General features: G+C 42.0%; 1 protein-coding gene across 1 annotated transcript in view; it reads right to left on the bottom strand.

Moving 5' to 3' along the window:
• Positions 1-2,537: 2,537 nt before the first annotated feature.
• Positions 2,538-19,500, bottom strand: part of LOC139540314 (sodium-dependent neutral amino acid transporter B(0)AT2-like) — a 36,526-nt gene continuing 19,563 nt past the window's right edge. The window contains exons 6-12 of the mRNA XM_071344051.1: positions 14,638-14,748; positions 10,564-10,805; positions 10,059-10,251; positions 8,765-8,957; positions 5,300-5,459; positions 4,824-4,986; positions 2,538-4,288 (exon numbers count right to left, since the gene is read on the bottom strand). Coding sequence (XP_071200152.1) covers positions 3,914-4,288; positions 4,824-4,986; positions 5,300-5,459; positions 8,765-8,957; positions 10,059-10,251; positions 10,564-10,805; positions 14,638-14,748 — 1,437 coding nt within the window. The 3' untranslated portion in view covers positions 2,538-3,913. The remainder of the gene's footprint in view (positions 4,289-4,823; positions 4,987-5,299; positions 5,460-8,764; positions 8,958-10,058; positions 10,252-10,563; positions 10,806-14,637; positions 14,749-19,500) is intronic.

Below are 19,500 nucleotides of genomic sequence, written 5' to 3'. Positions count from 1 at the left end.
TAGTTATCGAATGCCGTTCAAAAACAAGCTTGGGCTTTTATTTTGGAAATGAAACCGGAAGCTTCAAAGCAACTAACGTCTCGGCTAGAGTTGCTTTATTGAAGGGGGAGTGTGTTTGGAATGAGTAAGATGGCGGAAGTGGATGCCGAGTTCGAATTAAGCAGTGCTTCGGGTAAATTTGGTGAAGACGAATGTTCTGAATGGACAGATATTATCAAAAACTGGAAGAAAGAGGAAATTGTCTGAAATTGGAGTGGAGGATACTTGTGTAAATGATAATGAATCGCTTCTTGTTGGGATGCGTTTGTTGAGAAAGGTTGTATATGTGGGAAACCCGTTTGAGGTGTCGAAAATGGCGAAGTATGCGCTTGGAAAAGTGGAGTCTGTCAGAGTGATCAAGAGTGGTCTTATTTTGGTGAATTGTATTTCTCATAGGAAGATGGCAGTGGGCCTCAAAAGAACCCGGACAACAGAAGTTATGTTTGAACTTTGGAGTAGCGCACCTGTGACGATGGATGTTCAGGTTGAATACCTGGTGTGGTTGGTGCCCACGTCTGAACCACTGGGTGAATGGAGAAAAAGAAGAAAGTCTGTCGTTTCTGTTGTTTTTTGATAAAGAGCAAATACCTACGCATGTGAAGCTCGGATTTGTAAGATACGCTGTAAGAGCGTTCATCCCCAAACCACTGCAGTGTAAGAATTTCAAAGGATTTGGCCATGTTTCAAGTGTGTGCAGGCGAACAGAGTATACTGAAGAACGGTGTGTAGAAGGACGACGGTGTTGCAATTATCCCGAGTTCCTGGAGTGCTCTGTAAGGGTGAAGGAAATTGAGGTGGCAAAAGTTCGTGAGGCCTATTGAATCGCCTATTCGAAGGCAATTTCAAATAATTGAGAAAACAAGTGATGCTAGTGAATATATGGTAGTGGATACACCACAGCCTGTAGTAAATGTTTGCTGCCAGACAAAATATACCTTGTGTGTTAAAAAGGTAGATTTTGTTGCATTCATTGCCACAGTTAAACTGTACAGCACAAGTCTCAAAGAAGTCAAAGAAACTGGACATTATTGTGGCTGCGGCAGAAAGGTTTTGGGGATTTTACATCTGAAGACTTGCAAGGGGTACTGGCGCCAGAAGACCCACCCTCCCAGGTTCCCCTTGAGCCTGTGTAGGGTTCAGATCTGTTTTATTTTATTTCTTCTTTTTTTTAAATCCTTTTTTGGTAGTTCCGTTTTTTGGGGGAATTATATTGTGTGATCACCAATATACCATAGAAGAAGTTGCAAGAGTTGCTTGACTGACTAGCTAACTTCGACTAGCTATGTTCGGTTCATGTCCTTTGCTGATGCCACATTCCTGACAAAAGTTTATATGTATAAAAAACATCTGTAACCAAGTAAAGGGAGACGTAAAGTAAGAATTTAACGTGTAAATGTTCATTCATAGTCGTAACATTGGGTTTGTATATTTACAGATGTAATTTAACGGTTACGTTTCATGTTTCAAGCATGGCTTTTCTTACGATCCTAACGAAACATACGTCCAAACTTTTGGCAGCTTTCTGGCTACATAAAAAGATGCGAGAGGTTGTGTTCTCGAAGTATACTATGGAAAATACTTTCCTCCCATGCAAAAAATAAAATACTGAATCTTTGGAGTCGATTCCAAGCAGAATCGGATCTTGACACCCAGAAATGGGAGTCGACCGGCAAGGAGTCGAGGAATCGATTATTTTGGAGTCAACTTCCCACCACTAAATGTGCGCCCACAAACTGCCATAGTCTTGTGGCTTGATAATAGAGGGCTGGCAGAAGGGGCAATGATACAATTAGCACTGGGATAAAACCATGCGGTCATCAGCAGTTTTCAAAACTGTGACAAGCTGTCAAAACAAACATAAATGAAAAATAGTTTACTAAGTTAGCGAGATGAGTTCACAACGTTAGTTAACAGTCGCTCTCAGTGATGATAGCTAATTTTAAAAGGCTAGGTCAGCTAACGTTAGTTTGGTAGATTATAGCCACATTAATCTTAGATGGCAATACAAAAAACAAAGAACTTAGGTAGCTACACCAATGACACAGCTCAAAGTGAATGGCACAAACGTTAGCCTAACTGAAATTCTTTACTGTCATCTCTGCCGATTCGGACCAAGAACACACTCGGAAAGTTAGAAAACACAGCAGCCACGCAAAACGGTCTTGAGTGGCAAAAAATCTGCCCATTAGCCGATTCGCTTTCCGAACACCCAATTTGGTTAATCCTTCCACTTCTGTTGATACGCCCACTTCCAGAGACATTCCATGTATGCAGTTACCCCATGACTCCAAAAAGGCCTTAAAAAGATCTACAAAGACGTTTACCTTATGCACACTAGAGAGCAGTGCAACACAGTTAAATAGGCTGCCTATTGATGTAGCCTTAACTCAATATAATATGAGTCTGTCTGTATCTGTTGTTTGATCTGACTCATGGTTGACATTTCCCTGACAGACAAACGGTGAGATGAGGACAACACTAAACTACATAGACATCAGTGCCAAGCATGGACCAAGTTTGATCTTTAATCTCGAAAGGGAAAAAAATACATTGTGTTTTGAAGCCATTTCATGGAAAAAAGTATTTACAAGTTATCAAGTTGAGTCAAACTCTTTACATAGACCGACAGCACATCGGTAAACAAAAAAAAGAGACCAGAGTTAAGGATTTGTAGCACTTCTTACCAAAAAACAAGGTGTTCTGATATCCAAACTATTCAGATAAATATATTTATAATATTTCTATATTATATTTACAGAATACCTTAAATATACAATGTCCACCATGTATTCTATAAACATATATTTGACCTTTATTTAACTAGGCAAGTCAGTTATTAAGAACAAATTCTTATTTTCAATGACGGCCTAGGAACAGTGGGTTATAACTGCCTTGTTCAGGGGCAGAACGACAGATTTGTACCTTGTCAGCTCAGGGATTTGATCTTGCAACCTTTCGGTTACTAGTCCAACGCTCTAACCAGTAGACTACCTGCCGCCCCAATCATCAGAAGTTATTTAGGCACACATTTTCTTTTAGAACAATCATTGGGGGGATTCAGTTTCAATGCCATCCTTTCGCTGTATGCACTATATTGTACTTACACCCAAAGAATGTGGTCAGTATAGCATCATTGTCAACAAGTATGTCATCCAAAGTGCCTACACTACTACTAATCTCAGTACTCTGGGCCAGTGGTGAAGTCAAAATGTACACAGCCAGTGGGGGGGGGGGGACATTATTCGCACATCTCCAAGAGACATACTGTGGACAGAAGCTCCAGTCCCACACGGATCCCACACTGGTCCATAGCCTATGACCCTTGTTGACTTTCCCTGGCAGAGCCTAGAATCAAGTTTGGGGTAAGTCCATTTCAATTCAGACAGTAGACAGAAATTCAAATTCATTTTTTGTTTTCATAGAGAAGCAATAAAGACCATTTTCATTTCAGTTTACTTACTGAATTTACAGAATTTAATTCACACCCATCCTGCCTAGCACTATAGTAGGCTTGGTGGAGTCTGAATCCACCTTATTGCCAATACTGTCCTGTTCTGTCCACTAGGGGGAGTCAACAAGGTCTCCAGGGCTGGGAGCTAGAGAGGATATATTTGGGACAGAGCCAAGGAGCAACTGGGTGGGGAAGACAAAAGGAGATAATATGTACAGTGGACACACCTTTTTAATCGTTTTCATGGCAAAAGGGGACGAGGAAAACATGAAGGGGAGCAGCTACGATAACTCCAAAGAATATACAGAAACACTACAAATATAAATATGCAGATGATGATTCCCATGATTAAACGCAACGAAGAGGGATTGGTTGGCCAGCCAGTAGGGTGGGAGGACCATAGACATCGCCCTACAAGTCGCTCTATAAGTCTGACTCGGGCATGTCTGGCATGTCAGCCATCAGGTAGCCGATGCCGTAGCGGCCGTTGGGCGCGGCATCGGGGACCCCTCCACTCTGCTTACGATAGATGCTGTTGCCAGGCATGGGAGAGGGCGCTTCGCTGCCGGGCGAATTGGAGTGGAGGAGGCTGGCATCATCGTCCTCCTCGGGCCTGACGCTCTCCTTGATGATGCAGCCCTTTTTGTAGGAGATGGTGGACACCACGCCAGCGTTCTCGTCGATGATGTTGAAGTAGCGGAGGAAGAAGACCACGGGCACAGGCATGATGGCCAACACCACCAGGGAGATGCAGACCGCCAGGCCCCAAGGGGGATATTTAAGGGACTTCTCACTGGCCTAGGAGAAACAGGGAAGGATTGAGAGGTTAGAACTGTATAGTATTCCTAATGATACTACTAGTGTATATCATTATAGCTCAGAGACTCCTCACTGGCCTCGTTCACATGGGGGAAGGAGAGCAAGAAGTTACTACTGTATATTACTTCTCACTGGCCTGAAACTGATACTAACATTAAAACCATGTTGACAATAGGTTGCATCTTAAATCAGTTTTAAGTGTAACGTCCTCTCCTCAAATCTGTGCTGATCTCATAATCCAAGAGGATTGGTGAAGCTAATATGGCAGAGGGCTATCAAGTAACCATCCAGGTATCTAGGTATTTTAAAATGGGTGTGGATAATGTAAAGAAGGCAAGTACAGGAGGCAATATAGGACTATAGAAAAAGAGAAAAGAGATCTTGATGTGTAGTTGGATTGTTGTTTTGGTGCTGGAGTATAACAAAAGCCTGTGTATCCCATTAATTGAACCGAAGGTCCACTGAACTAAAATACTGTATTTGACAGCTGCACCAGAGACCACAGACAACTCACCATGTCCTCTAGCCAGGCACTGTAGCTGGGTGGGGTCATTCCCATCTGGATCACACTGGAGCCCAGCAGAAGGATGAGCAGCAGGGGGGTCACGTACTTCCACATGTAGTAGTAGAACCGAAACGGAGTGAAGCCCAGCATGTCCTTCAGGTCCTCAAAGAACCTGGGCGGAGGAACGGGAGAAGCAGGGAAAGGATCCCACAGAAGGTGAGGATACATAATGGTACACACTTTAGACTGTGTTGAGTTTGGCAATTATGTTTAACATACAGTACCTGTACAGGATACCAGAGGTGATAGCAGGTAATATTTAAGTCAAGTGTTGTTCATTCACTTTTCATGGTTAACTCTAATTCTGAATACAGAATTTAAAGAATATTTGTCATTGTACTTGGATGGACAGCTTTGAATTTGGAATTCTAGTCAAGAAAACCCCAGATTACTGACATTCTGTATATCATTTGACATATACATACTTGTCAGTCCCGTAGACCCAAGCAACAGCCACATTCTCCAGGATGACCACTAGGAGCAGGGGCAGTGTGGCGGAGTAGTCATCAAACATAGCCACCCAGTAGTTCCCAGATCGTTGGACGAACAGCAGGCCGATGAAGAAGGCTAGCAGACAGACACCCACTGTTACAAGAGGGAGAATACATGGACATTAGTAAAAAAGGGACAAGGGGGAGAAATGCCATCCGGGTCGTACTTGAATTATGGTGGCATTTGGGCATGGCATTTTGGATAATTTTTTTAACATTTTATCTTCCCTTTCTAATTCAACTAATATGGTAGCTTAATGACTTTAAAAATGTGTACCATTATAATAACAATGTGCCACCAGGAGTAGTAACACCACCGATGATACATTTGAGGTAAATTTGGATTTTCTGAAATAGATTTGAGCATTTGTGGCCTCCAAGGTAATCACACTTTTAAAAATCATTTACTAAATGAATATGATTAATTATTTTACTCACAATGTCAATTCCCTTCATTAAAATGTTCTAACACCAAGTGACACTTTGGATTTAGACACACCAAATGATAAATGAAAAATCCTCAAATGTATGACATACTAAAAGGGTGTGATCAGCTAAAACAAAAAGTAAAATATAGACCCCCTCCCTCAATAACAGTTTGCCACTGGATCCTTGTATATCTTTGTAATCAGTGATTTTCAAGGTGGTAACACCAATGACATAAAACTGAGGGACACATTATACTAGTAAAAAAAAAAGAAGGTATTTGAATAGCATTCCAAACAATAGAAAGATATCTCGAAACACCCAAAACATGTCACTACACCTCTATACATTACCAGCGGGACAATTTGCTATCCTCAAGTAGTTCCAACAATGCATGCAACTAGATGTTTTGCAATATTAATTTAACCTCTTGAGAATACAGGGGGTAATATTTTCGCATTAGCATAATTTGCTCTACAGATTAAACTGCCTCTTATTCAATTATTGCTCTTACTATATGCATATGAATCATACCATTGGAAAGAAAACAATCCCTAGTTTCTAAATCCGTTTCAATTTTGTCTCTGAGTGATACAGAAGTCATTCAACAGCACTTTCCATGACCAAGAACATAAAATCAAGATGTGTTATGCTGGCTTCAAAGCTCTGCCTATATATGGTCGTGCCCCCTATGACCAGAAACACACCACATTCGCCTTCCTCTGGTTGTCAAGATGACGTCAGAGGAGAAATTCTTTGTTTATCTGGGACTGACGTGAAATAGGACCCATTTCTTTGGCGTGACCGACAACTTCCGGACATCTTAATTTTCCAATTTGAGCTGCGTTGGTGTACTGTTTTGCTGGCGTTATGTATGCAAACTATCTCCGTGTCGAATTTTGTTTGATACATGTGACCATATCATCGTAATGTATGTTTTTTCAATATAGTTTAATCAGATTATTTGAATTTTTCCGGGAGTTTTTCGGTGTACCGTTGTCGGATTGTATTTACGTTTGAGAAATTCGTGCCACTCGACCGGTACCTGTGCTAAATGGAGTGGGAAAGGAACATTTCTGAACGGAACCAACGACTCATCTTGACAAAGGACACTTTGATCAACATTCTGATGAAAGATCAGCCATAGTAAGACCCAATTTACGATTTTATATCATATCTGTTGTGCATGTGAACTGGACGTGGGCGCCTAGCCGAATCTGCCTGGTAAAAATATCGTGTCCTCCGCTAACGTGGTTAGCTAATAGATTTACATATTCTGTCTTCCCTGTAAAACATTTTAAAAATCTGAAATGGTGGCTTTATTCACAAGACCTGTATCTTTCATCTGGTGTCTTGGACTTGTGATTTAATGATATTTAGATGCTACAAGTTACTTGTGACGCTATGCTAGCTGTGCTAATCAGTGGGGTGAGTTGGGGGGTGCTACCGGATCAGGGTTGCTGACTCGTGAGAAGTTTTAAGGACTTACATATGTGACCCGTTTCAGGAAGCTAGGTGTATGTTGCACGTCACTACTTCACAGGAGAGGCACTTGAACGTAAACTTTTTTTTGTTTATCAAAATGCGTTTTTTTGTCAGAAAAGCCTTCTGGAACATGAACTTTCAAGTTCCTTAATAACAAAACCTTATATGCCATCTGTAAATGCAAATACAATTGTTAAATTACAAGCCTAGTTGGTTTGGTCATGGGAAAAATACAGGAACCTTCCCGCAAGCCATGATTGGCTGAGATAATGGATGGGCTGGACGAGAGATGAGTTCGGATTGGTCTGCCATGTAGAATGCTTGTGTCTATAACATGAGCTGCTCAGTGTGTGTAGGTAATCCTTTCTACTGCAGCTTTTTTGAAAGATATGAAGAACTGAAAAAGTGTTGCTATTGCTCTCAACATTGCTGCCCTGAATTTAACAGGCGCCATCGACAAGGATCAGTGGGAAAACGTTTTGATGGACTACTTTCTGGAGGACGATCGTGCCATGCTGACCGCCTCTGACTCAGATAATGAATCAGATAATGAGGAAATCCCTGATTTAGGTCAACATTTTTCCTTGAACCAGACATTGTATAGTCTTTTGATGACAGTGATGGGGAAGAAATGGCGATCAACAATGTTGTTGTCATGGAAGAAGTTGACCGAGTTTTGAGATCAGTGGAATGCCGGTTGAAGCAGAGTATGATTGAAAATGCACAGGGAGTCGAAAAGAATAAAATACCTGTCTCCGGATTACATCTTCAAACTTAGGGCAATCGGGCATCCATGACAGAGAGGAAGAAGTGTTCATCCATGTAAGAGTCTAGCTACATTTCATATATTTTATGTTTTTAATTTAGTCAGAAAGTCATTTTCATTGCAAGTATTGTGCAGGTGGTGGGTCACATACCGTTTGTTTAATTTTTAAATAACAGTTAAATAAAACGGAGAATGTATTTTGCCCCATTTGTTTTTTTCATTTTAAAGTGTTTACCACTGCAATTCAAGAATGACCCATCCTCATGAACAGAATTCATGCACAATATTGATCAACATGTGGTTGCGCTAATTAGGAAACTCTCTTTGGTGCCACACATCTACTGTGCATTGGATTAGTATTATGCAATCATTATTGAGCCAAAAGCATTAAAGCAAAGAGCCATAATACATCATACACATAGGTAATACTTAATTGACCTGTTACTATAGCAAATACACATCCGTATAGTTCAGCTGAGGATACATTGTGGAAAAAGGTCTACCTCCACACACTGACACAAAGGCTTTCTCTCTTGAATTTTTCCTCAATTCCTTGCATCTTCTCTCGCATCCTCCTTCACAACGCATTGAGGAAGAAGGCACGATAGGGACCTCCTCCAATACGATTGAGAAGGAAACAAGGAGATAAGCGAAGAGGAATCGCAGAAAGGTGAATTGAGATATAATGAGCTATATATTCCTCCATCCCGTCTTGGACTGACCTGTGAGGAACTCCTTGCGGACTTTGAAGGTGTCGACCAAAGGTGTGATGATGCCCTCGATGGTACCAAACATGCTGCCCAGGCCCAGATTAACCAGCATCAGGAAAAACATGACGGACCAGAAGGGAGATGCCGGGAAGTGGGTCATGGCCTCTGTGAAGGCAATGAAGGCCAGGCCTGTACCTTGCACTGCCTGAGGAGGAGGAGGACAGGGAGGAGGAGGAGGACAGGGAAGAAGAAGAAGGATTTACGTAAGTTAGTCAGTAATATCCACTTCTAGTAAGACTATTTGCCCTAGGGTTTCACATGATTGGAAAGGTAAATCTTGACGTGTGTAGACAACATCTAGAGGCAAGTCTCCCACAGTCTGTGGAAAATAGTATTCAGTAACAGTTTACATTGCACTGTTATGACACAAAGAATGTTCATTGGATAGGCGTAGCCAGAGCCATATATTTAGGGTGTGTTCGTAAATTGCCTCCAGTGGTGTCAGAGTGTGCTTTGGGTCGTTTTGTAAATTCAGAGCGTTTCGCACTCGGAGCGCTTAGAGTGCACACTGGACGCTCTGGCCGAGTAGAAGGGTTTCTGACCTCACAACGGCAGTCAAGCACCCAAGCTAACTGGCTAAAGTTGGCTAGTTTGCTAGCTACTTCCAGACACAAATGAGAGAACACCTCACTCTGACCATTTTACTCACTCTGGCAGAGCTGGTTAGTCTGTTTTCATATTATCTAGAGTGTTAGTGACTGTAACTGTGCTGCTGGCAACAATTGAACTATGTTTTTTTTGCATTGTGATGCATTTACATTACACTATATTCCAGGCCAGCCATGTTAGCCCCCCATGGGCTATATTGACCAATAGCAGTTCACAGAATTTTCTGAATTTTAAACAATGCTATGTACAAGATTCCAAATTCTCATCGTGTATGGATGAATGGAATGCTCACAGGCGCAAACATGGCGTCCATTCATCATTTTGGCCCAACTCTCTAAATATATGGCTCTGGGCGTAGCTAATCCTGGTTTGTGACATGACAGTGCAAAGTCAGTTGTTGTGATGATACCATGTCTGACACCAGTTTTTATGACTGTTTATGTGTTTTCTTCAAGTAAAATGCTACCTAAAAGTGATTGTTATGATCATGAAAGATGCAAAAAGATACAATATTACCATTATACATTCTACGAGCCCCCTCACCCATTGCCTTATGTCCGATGTTCCGACGGCCGTCTGCACTGACCAACTCGTTGCATTAGAATGATGTAGCAGTTGGAAGACAATGGACCCTCACCTTGTTGAGCTCTTCCTCGATGCTGCAGGAGTCCAGGCCCAGACTCGGGTAATCCTTCTCCGTCACCCCTCTGAGGATCTCTGTCATCTGTTGGTAGTCCTCAGCACTCACAGTAGCGCTGAAGTTGATGTGGTGGGGGATCAGGTCGTGGCTGACCTCATTCCCTAGCAAAGCAACTATCTTCTTTGTGTTCCTGAGAGATTGAAAATAATATAAGACCAGATCAAAATGGATACTCTATCATACAAGACCATGCTAATATCTTATCGGCCTCATCACATGGCTCAGTGGTTACAGCATGATTCAAGTATTGGCCACATACATTGCATTGAATATAATGTGTGTCTCTATGAAATGTACGATCGATAAAAGCATCTACTTAACTTCAAGTCACAATCAAACCGGCATATTGGCCTACAGTATAATCACCAAAGGGTTACGATTTGGGGGAATTAGGCTACATTCCGGAGTTCTAAAAGTGAGTGGCTTATAATGTACTACTCACAGTGCGACACACTTGGCGTTCATGATGTTGGCCTTGAAGCCGAGCACGGCGAACACCACCAGGGTGGCCAGCACAGCGGTGAAGAAGTTGATGAAGGAGACCAGCACTGCGTCGAAGTGACAGTTGTTATCCCGTTTGTTGTAGCTGGAGAAGGCTATGACCCCTCCGAAGCCCAGGCCCAGGGCGTAGAAGACCTGTGTGGCCGCTTCGCGCCACACTTTGGCCTCCAGCATGATCTCCAACTGGAAGGAAATAAATGATGAATGCACATTTAGACAGTGGTGGAAAAAGTACCCAAATTGTCATACTTAGTTAAAAGTAAAGATACCTTAATAGAAAATGACTCAAGTAAAAGTGAAAGTCGCCCAGTAAAATACTACTTGAGTAAAAGTCTAAAAGTATTTGGTTCTAAAATATACTTAAGTATCAAAAGTAAAAGTACAAATCATTTCAAATTCCTTATAATAAGCAAACCAGATGAGGCCATATTATTGTTTTTTATTTATTTACGGAAAGCCAGGGGCACACTCCAACACTCAGACATCATTTACAAACGAAGCATGTGTGTTTAGTGAGTCCGCCAGATCAGATTCAGTAGGGATGACCAGGGATGTTGTCTTGATAAGCGTGTGAATTGGACCCTTTTCCTGTCCTGCTAAGCACTCAAAATGTAACGAGTACTATTGGGTGTGAGGGAAAATGTAAGGAGTAAAAAGTACCTTATTTTCTTTAGGAATGTAGTGAAGTAAAAGTAAAAGTTGTCAAAAATATAAACAGTAAAGTAATGTACAGATATTTTTACTGAAGTACTTTACACCACTGCATTTAGGTGAGGTGCTAAAGGAAGACAAACTATAGTTCCAGACACATCTCTCCTCGATGTGGATTCAATTGATCAACGTTTGACTCTTTAGGACAACACTACGTCATTTATTGTACAATAGTCTTCGTTCAACTCCTAGTAATGGACAAACCATTGTTTGGACCAGTGGAGCAGATCAGTGGACATGTGAATCATGATTGAGAGTTACCTCCATTTGTCAAAACTGGAGAAGATCAAACAAGGACACAGCAAGGAGAACATATCCAGCATGCTACTGCTCTCAAATAGCCAACAGTATGTGTGTGTGGTGGAAGGCTTAACCCATACAGAAGGCACACACTACACAACACACAATGAGCCCCGCTTTCGATGTCTTTCTCCCTGCACACCGGAGACGCAGCAAAGGCCTTTGAAGTAGGAAGATGTCAGGCGTGTGAGAAGCAGCAGACACATGAGACTTTGTTGTGAAATGAATGGAACACGCCGTCGTGGATGTTACATAAAGCAGGGAGTGCCCAGCAACTCCTGTTGCCATGGTGAGAAGTGTGCCACCACAGCAGAGGCCAAATGAAATGATTCCAATTGCTATTGGTCCACGGCAACTGAGTAGCCAAAGACTAAAATATTTTAAAAATATATTTCTGGCACATTTTCAGTCAATTAGGTTTCCTTCTCGTTTCAGTAAAGTGAACAACGCAACATTGATTCATAACTGGATCAAACAAATGCATTGGATAAAACTAGTGCATTGGATCAAACAAGTCTGGGTCCTTGACTGGGTGTAATGCAGTATGTTGGCTGTGTGAAGCAGAATTGTGCTGACTGTACAGTACTGTACCTTGGGTATAACCAAGGAGCAGCATTATGGTGACTCTACCAAGGGTTGGAACCAAAATAATTTTCAATTGTTTAGTTCTGAACATAAAAATGATTTTTGAGATAGAGCAGCTTGCTATGGTGCGGACAAGCTATAGTTGTATACATGCATTGGACCGACAAGTACGGGGCGTGAGATGCAACTTACATTTTGCGGGTGGGGAGAGAGCGAGATAGGGTGGAGGAGGTGGAGGGGCTTGGCCTGAAGCGTTGGGCATCTTGTTATGACATGCATTATCTGAATTAGTCCCACAGAATTACACGTACGAATGAGCGGCTTCTATGGAGGAACTTTGAATGTCTTTGAACTCCGAGAGTTGGCTTAACGTTGAACCAGAGCTAGCTGGTCAACTAACAAGCTTGTGTGTGCAGAGCAGCATCAGAATTCACTTTTTGTAGTTAATAAATCCAATGTGAAATGTGATAACTATAGTATCCTAAACTAGCATTGAAAAAGTGAATCTATTCTTCTCTAATTAAAAATCTCTCTCCCCAATTTCTGACTCACGCTTGTAATGTCAGCAGGGTACAGTAGCCTATGCTTCAGAGGGGGAGGGGCAGGTAGCCTACACATGCACACACACTGGCAAAGATTTCCTTCCAGCTGGCAGGCAGACACTGGAATAAAGCCCCATTTCCACTGGCACTTAAAATTAGGGCCAAATTCAAGGTGGCTCGAATGGAAATCTCAAATTTGAGCTGGATCGAGGGAAACACGGGCCAGCACAGCTGGAATGAATAAATAAAATTGTATTTGTCGCATTACAAGTCCTTAACCAACAATGCAGTTCAATAAATAAAGTTAAGAAAATATTTACTAAATGAAATAAAATCCAAAAGTAACACAATAAAGTTACATTACAATAACTTTTTTTTATTATTATTTCATTTTTTATTTCACCTTTATTTAACCAAGTAGGCTAGATGAGAACAAGTTCTCATTTGCAACTGTGACCTGGCCAAGATAAAGCAAAGCAGTTCGACACATACAACAACACAGAGTTACACATGGAATAAACAAACATACAATCAATAATACAGTAGAAAAAGTCTATATACAGCATGTGCAAATGAGGTAGGATAAGGGAGGTCCTGCCGATGCACGGAGAAGCCAGCCAGCTCTATAATATGTGTCGTCGTTCACGTCTCGGTGAAACACAAGATATTACAGTTTTTAATGTCCCATTGGTCAGATAGTCTTAATCGTAGATCGTCCAGTTTGTTTTCCCATCATTGGGAAGTGGTGGTTTACCTACTTGTCTGCAAATAATTTTCTTCATGTTGATGACATGGATTTGGGCCTTGTCTTGACAAAGCACTATATCCTTTGCATCAGACTCATTAAACAAAAATGATTTGTAATGTTCGAGGTGAGTAATCGCTGTTCTGCTGTCCAGACTCTCTTTTTGGTCATAAGAGATGGTTGCAGAAACATTATGTAGAAAATGAGTTACAAACAATGCGAAAAAACTAAACAAAATGGCACAGTTGGTTAGGAGCCCGTAAAACGGCAGCCATCGCCTCTGGCCCCATTATAATAACCACCATAGCTGGATCCTTCATACATTTTTGTACTACACAAACTTTTATGAGAACATTCAGCCCTTGAATGCTAGCTACCTAATGTTAGTTAGCAAATCAGAGTTGAAACAAGCTAGCTAGCTAAGGTGAGCTAGCAGGAATATTAGCTGGCCAAGTCATATCGAAAGCTAGCTAGATCATATCAAACCTGTTGTCTCGTTTGCTTAGTTAGCTAGCTAATAACCAATGCCATGGCAAGCAAGGTAGGAATTTAGCTAGCTAGCCTGTTATTCTAGCAACGACGCTAACCGTTTAGCTAGATAGCTAACGTTAGCAAGCAAAATACATTGCTCTGAGTCTGGCTGGTACTGGCAGGAGTATAGGGGAATGTTAGTTACAGGATGGTGAGGATTAATTAAATTCGTCAACATCTTCCAAGCTAGCTAGCAACATTAGCGAAGCCAGCTGTAGTCACATATTGGCAACCTAGCAACATTACATAATTTCTCATTTCTGGGGGCAGTGGACACGCAATTTGAGCTAGCCCACCAAGGCCAGCCCAACCTGGCTTGACTTCAAATTGCCAATGGAAACGGGGCTTAAGTTTCTGAGTGAGGGAGTTTTGTGAGACTGGAAAAAAATGCTGGAACGTAAAATAATGTTATTAACCAGTTCCCATGCTTTTAAAATAACGGTTTTGTTCCGGAACAGTATAGATCACTTCCGTTCCCGGTTATGATTCTGTTCCTCTGAAAATGTTGTTATTTTCCAGTTTTCTGTTCTGTTCCCTGAACTGATTCCAACCCCTGCACTGTACTGTACCTTGGGTAAGCATTAGGGTTAGGATACTGTACCTTGGGTGTGAACATGTGTCGGATCCCATCCACGGATCCCTTGAGGAGCAGAGCCCTGACCAGGAAACAGATCAGCACTACGTAGGGGAACAACGAGCTGAAGTACATCACCTGTAAAACAACCACAACATAAGAACAACCTTAGTATAACTCATACATTACAAAGTGAGAGGCTGACTTGAGACTCGACCCGAAAACATCCTCAAAGACTTGAGACTTGACCCTGACTCGTGTTTAAAAAAAAATACTCATTGACTCTGACTTGTGCTCAAAGACTTGACTTGCCTTTCGTGATTTATTGACAAGTCTGGCTTAGACCCAAAGTTTGGGATTAATAACAAGATAGATCCTGTTCACTGATTACTTCTGTGCTTTATCTAAACGGATCTCTGAGGCTGCCTCTTGTTGTCTACCCCTGACCTGTGGACACAGAGAAATACACAGCCTTGCGGAGTGCGGACCACAGTGAGTGGCCCTCTCCTGGGGGAGGTCTACACTCGAGCTTTTGTCTCACTGTCCCACTAAGTTAACAGAGAGAGAGGCCTCCCTCTCCCTCTCCCTCCCCTCCCAGATTACCTGAGCCCTATGACCATGCCTCAGGACTACCTGGCCTGACGACTACTGGCTGTCCACGTCCCCAGTCCACCTGGTCGTACTGCTGATCCAGTTTCTACTGTTAAGCCTGTGGCTATGGAACCCTGACCTGTTCATCGGACGTGATTCCTTGTCGTGCTGCTGATGCAGTTTCAGCTGTTTTGCCTGCGCTATGGAACCTTGATCTGTTCACCGGTTGTGCTATCTTGTCCCGGACCTGCTGTCTCAACTCTCTCTCTCTCTAAAAACTGGCCCGCGAGTCCTTTTTTTTTGTCCCTCCAAAGTGTTTAGTAATTTTATATATATACTGTATATATACATACAGTTGAAGTCGGAAGTTTACATACACTTAGGATGGAGTCATTAAAATTCGTTTTTCAACCACTCCACAAATTTCTTGTTAACAAACTATAGTTTTGGCAAGTCGGTTAGGACATCTACCTTGTGCATGACAGATTATTTTTGTTTACAGACAGATTATTTCACTTATAACTCACTGTATCACAATTCTAGTGGGTGAGTAGTTTACATACACTAAGTTGACTGTGCCTTTAAACAGCTTGGAAAATTATAGAAAATTACATCATGGCTTTAGAAGCTTCTGATAGGCTAATTGACACAATTTGAGTCAATTGGAGGTGTACCTGTGGATGTATTTCAAGGCCTACCTTCAAACTCAGTGACTTTGCTTGACATTATGGAAAAATCTAAAGAAATCAGTCAAGACCTCAGAAAAACGATTATAGACCTCTACAAGTTTGGTTCATCCTTGGGAGTAATTTCCAAACGCCTGAAGGTACCACGTCCATCTGTACAAACAATAGTACGCAAGTATAAACACCATGGGTCCCATGACGCAGCCGTCATACCGCTCAGGAAGGAGACGCGTTCTGTCTCCTAGAGATGAACATACTTTGGTGCGAAAAGTGCAAATCAATCCCAGAACAACAGCAAAGGACCTTGTGAAGATGCTGGAGGAAACAGGTACAAAAGTATCTATATCCACAGTGAAACGAGTCCTATATCGACATAACCTGAAAGGCCGCTCAGCAAGGTAGAAGCCACTGCTCCAAAACTGCCATAAAAAAGCCAGACTATGGTTTGCAACTGCAGATGGGGACAAAAATCATACTTTTTGGAGAAATGTCCTCTGGTCTGATGAAACAAAAATAGAACTGCTTGGACATAATGACCATTGTTATGTTTGGAGGAAAAAGCGAGGCTTGCAAGCCGAAGAACACCATCCAAATAGTGAAGCACGGGAGTGGCAGCATCATGTGGTTTGGGTGCTTTGCTGCAGGAGGAACTGGTGCACTCCACAAAATAGATGGCATCATGAGGCAGGAAAATTATGTGGATATATTGAAGCAAAATCTCAAGACATCAGTCAGGAAGTTAAAGCTTGGTCGCAAATGGGTCTTCTAAATGGACAATGACCCCAAGCAAACTTCCAAAGTTGTGGCAAAATGGCTTAAGGACCACAAAGTCAAGGTATTGGAGTGGCCATCACAAAGCCCTGACCTCAAACCTAAAGAAAATTTGTGGGCAGAACTGAAAAAATGTTTGCGAGCAAAGAGGCCTACAAACCTGACTCAGTTACACCAGCTCTGTCAGGAGGAATGGGCCAAAATTCACCCAACTTATTGTGGGAAGCTTGTGGAAGGCTACCCGAAACGTTTGACCCAAGTTAAACAATATAAAGGCAATGCTACCAAATACTAATTGAGTGTATGTAAACTTCTGAACCACTGGGAATGTGATGAAAGAAATAGAAGCTGAAAGAAATCATTCTCTCTACTATTATTCTGACATTTCACATTCTTAAAATAAAGTGGTTATCCTAACTGTCCTAAGACAGGTCATTTTCACTAGAATTAAATGTCAGAAATTGTGAAAAACTGAGTTTAAATGTATTTGGCTAAGGTGTATGTAAACTTCCGACTTTAACTGTATATATATACAGTATATATATATATATATATATATATATATATATATATATATATATAAAATCCAAATAACTTAATAGATCTTAATTGCAAAGGGTTTAAACACTGTTTCCCATGCTTGTTCAATGAACTATATACAATTAATGAACATGCACCTGTGGAGCGGTCGTTAAGACACTAATAGCTTACAGACGGTAGGCAATTAAGGTCACAGTTATGAAAACTTAGGACAAGAGGCCCAGGGTTCCTGCTCATCTGCTTGAACGTGCCTTAGGCATGCTGCAAGGAGGCATGAGGACTGCAGATGTGGCCAGGGCAATAAATTGCAATGTCTGTACTGTGAGATGCCTAAGACAGTGCAACAGGGAGACAGGACCGACAGCAGATTGTCCTCGCAGTGGCATACCACATGTAAAAACACCTGCACAGGATTGGTACATCCGAACATCACACCGGCGGGACAGGTACAGGATGGCAACAACAACTGCCCAAGTTACACCAGGAATGCACAATCCCACCATCAGTGCTCAGACTGTCCGCAATAGGTTGAGAGAGGCTGGACTGAGGGCTTGTAGGCCTGTTGTAAGGCAGGTCCTCACCAGACATCACCGCCAACAAGGTCGACTATGGGCACAAACCCACCGTCGCTGAACCAGACAGGACTGGCAAAAAGTGCTCCTCACTGAAGGGTCACGGTTTTCTCACCAGGGGTGATGCTTGGATTCAAGTTTATTGTTGAACGAATGAGCGTTACACCGAGGTCTGTACTCTGGAGCGGAATCAATTTGGAGGTGGAGGGTCCGTCATGGTCTGGGGTGGTGTGTCACAGCATAATCGGACTGAGCTTGTTGTCATTGCAGGCAATCTCAACGCTGTGTGTTACAGGAAGACATCCTCCTACCTCGTGCTACCCTTCCTGCAGACTCATTCTGGCATGACCCTCCAGCATGACAATGCCACCACCTATATTGCTTGTTCTGTGCGTGATTTCCTGCCAGACAGGAATGTCAGTGTTATGCCATGACCAGCGAAGAGCACGGATCTCAATCCTATTGAGAACGTCTGGGACCTGTTGGATCGGAGGGTGAGGGCTAGGGCCATTCCCCCCAGAAATGTCCGGGAACTTGGTGGAAGAATGGGGTAACATCTCACAGCAAGAACTGGCAAATCTGGTGCAGTCCATGAGGAGGAGATGCGCTGCAGTACTTAATGCAGCTGGTGGCCACACCAGATACTGACTGTTCCTTTTGATTTTGAACCCCCCTTTGTTCAGGGACACATTATTCCAATTCTGTTAGTCACATGTCTGTGGAACTTGTTCAGTTTATGTCTCAGTTGTTGAATCTTGTTATGTTCACACAAATATATATGCATGTTAAGTTTGCTGAAAATAAACGCAGTTGACATTGAGAGGACGTTTATGTGATCGTGCCTCAATGTAATCAAGGTATGAAATGATTGTTATTTTTCACTGCAATCTCTTCCTGGGCTTAGTTGTGGTCTACAAATGATAATTATTTTCCGGCCTCCCGACCATTCACTCCGACAAAAATAGGCCCGGGGCTGAATCTAGTTGCCTTCCCCTGCTGTATGGGTTGAAGCTCCATTTCCCTAACCATGTCACTTTGCAGCTGAGCTGCTCTTGAACATCTTCTACACACTGTATCAACCATTCATAAAATAGGAAAATAACAACCTTGGTCACAATGTATATAAAGAAGCTCCTTTCTGCTCAGAGAATCTAAAAAAAAGGTTTTGTCACATACACCAGATAGGTGCAGTGACTACTGTACCTGCCACCCATATCTACATTTTGTATATCTGCCTCACCTATCAAAGTTTGTATCTTTATCCCATTAGATAGCATGTCATTTATGTAAGGAGAGGTCATTTCAGTCACAGATAGTAGGAGCCATCTATCACTATGGCTATGTATCATCAAGTTGTTGCTATGCAACTCAAATTATACTTTGTCAGGTCATGAGAAAAAAAGAATCTTAATTATGTGTACTGTAAGTGAGGTGTTCTTTTGTAGCTGCACGGAACTGTTGTCTATCAAGAATGCAAGCCCAAATTAGATTGAGTGGAAAATTAATAAGCCATTTAATACACATGATTAAAGTTTTTTTCTTTCCATTTTTTGTGAGTACACCCATAACAATCACACAAAGTAAAAGAGCGCAGATAACCATGGCAACCATGCACCCCCTCGGTCTCTCTTGCACCCTCACACACACACACAGAAATGAAAAATAAACTGTAGATCACAGCCTAGGAATAGGCTTTTGTGAACAAGGGGCGAGAGCGACATTAATATTCT

This window comes from Salvelinus alpinus, chromosome 15, assembly GCF_045679555.1.
Source record: "Salvelinus alpinus chromosome 15, SLU_Salpinus.1, whole genome shotgun sequence".
NCBI lineage: Eukaryota > Metazoa > Chordata > Actinopteri > Salmoniformes > Salmonidae > Salvelinus > Salvelinus alpinus.
This window is presented reverse-complemented; position numbering and strand designations above follow the sequence as displayed.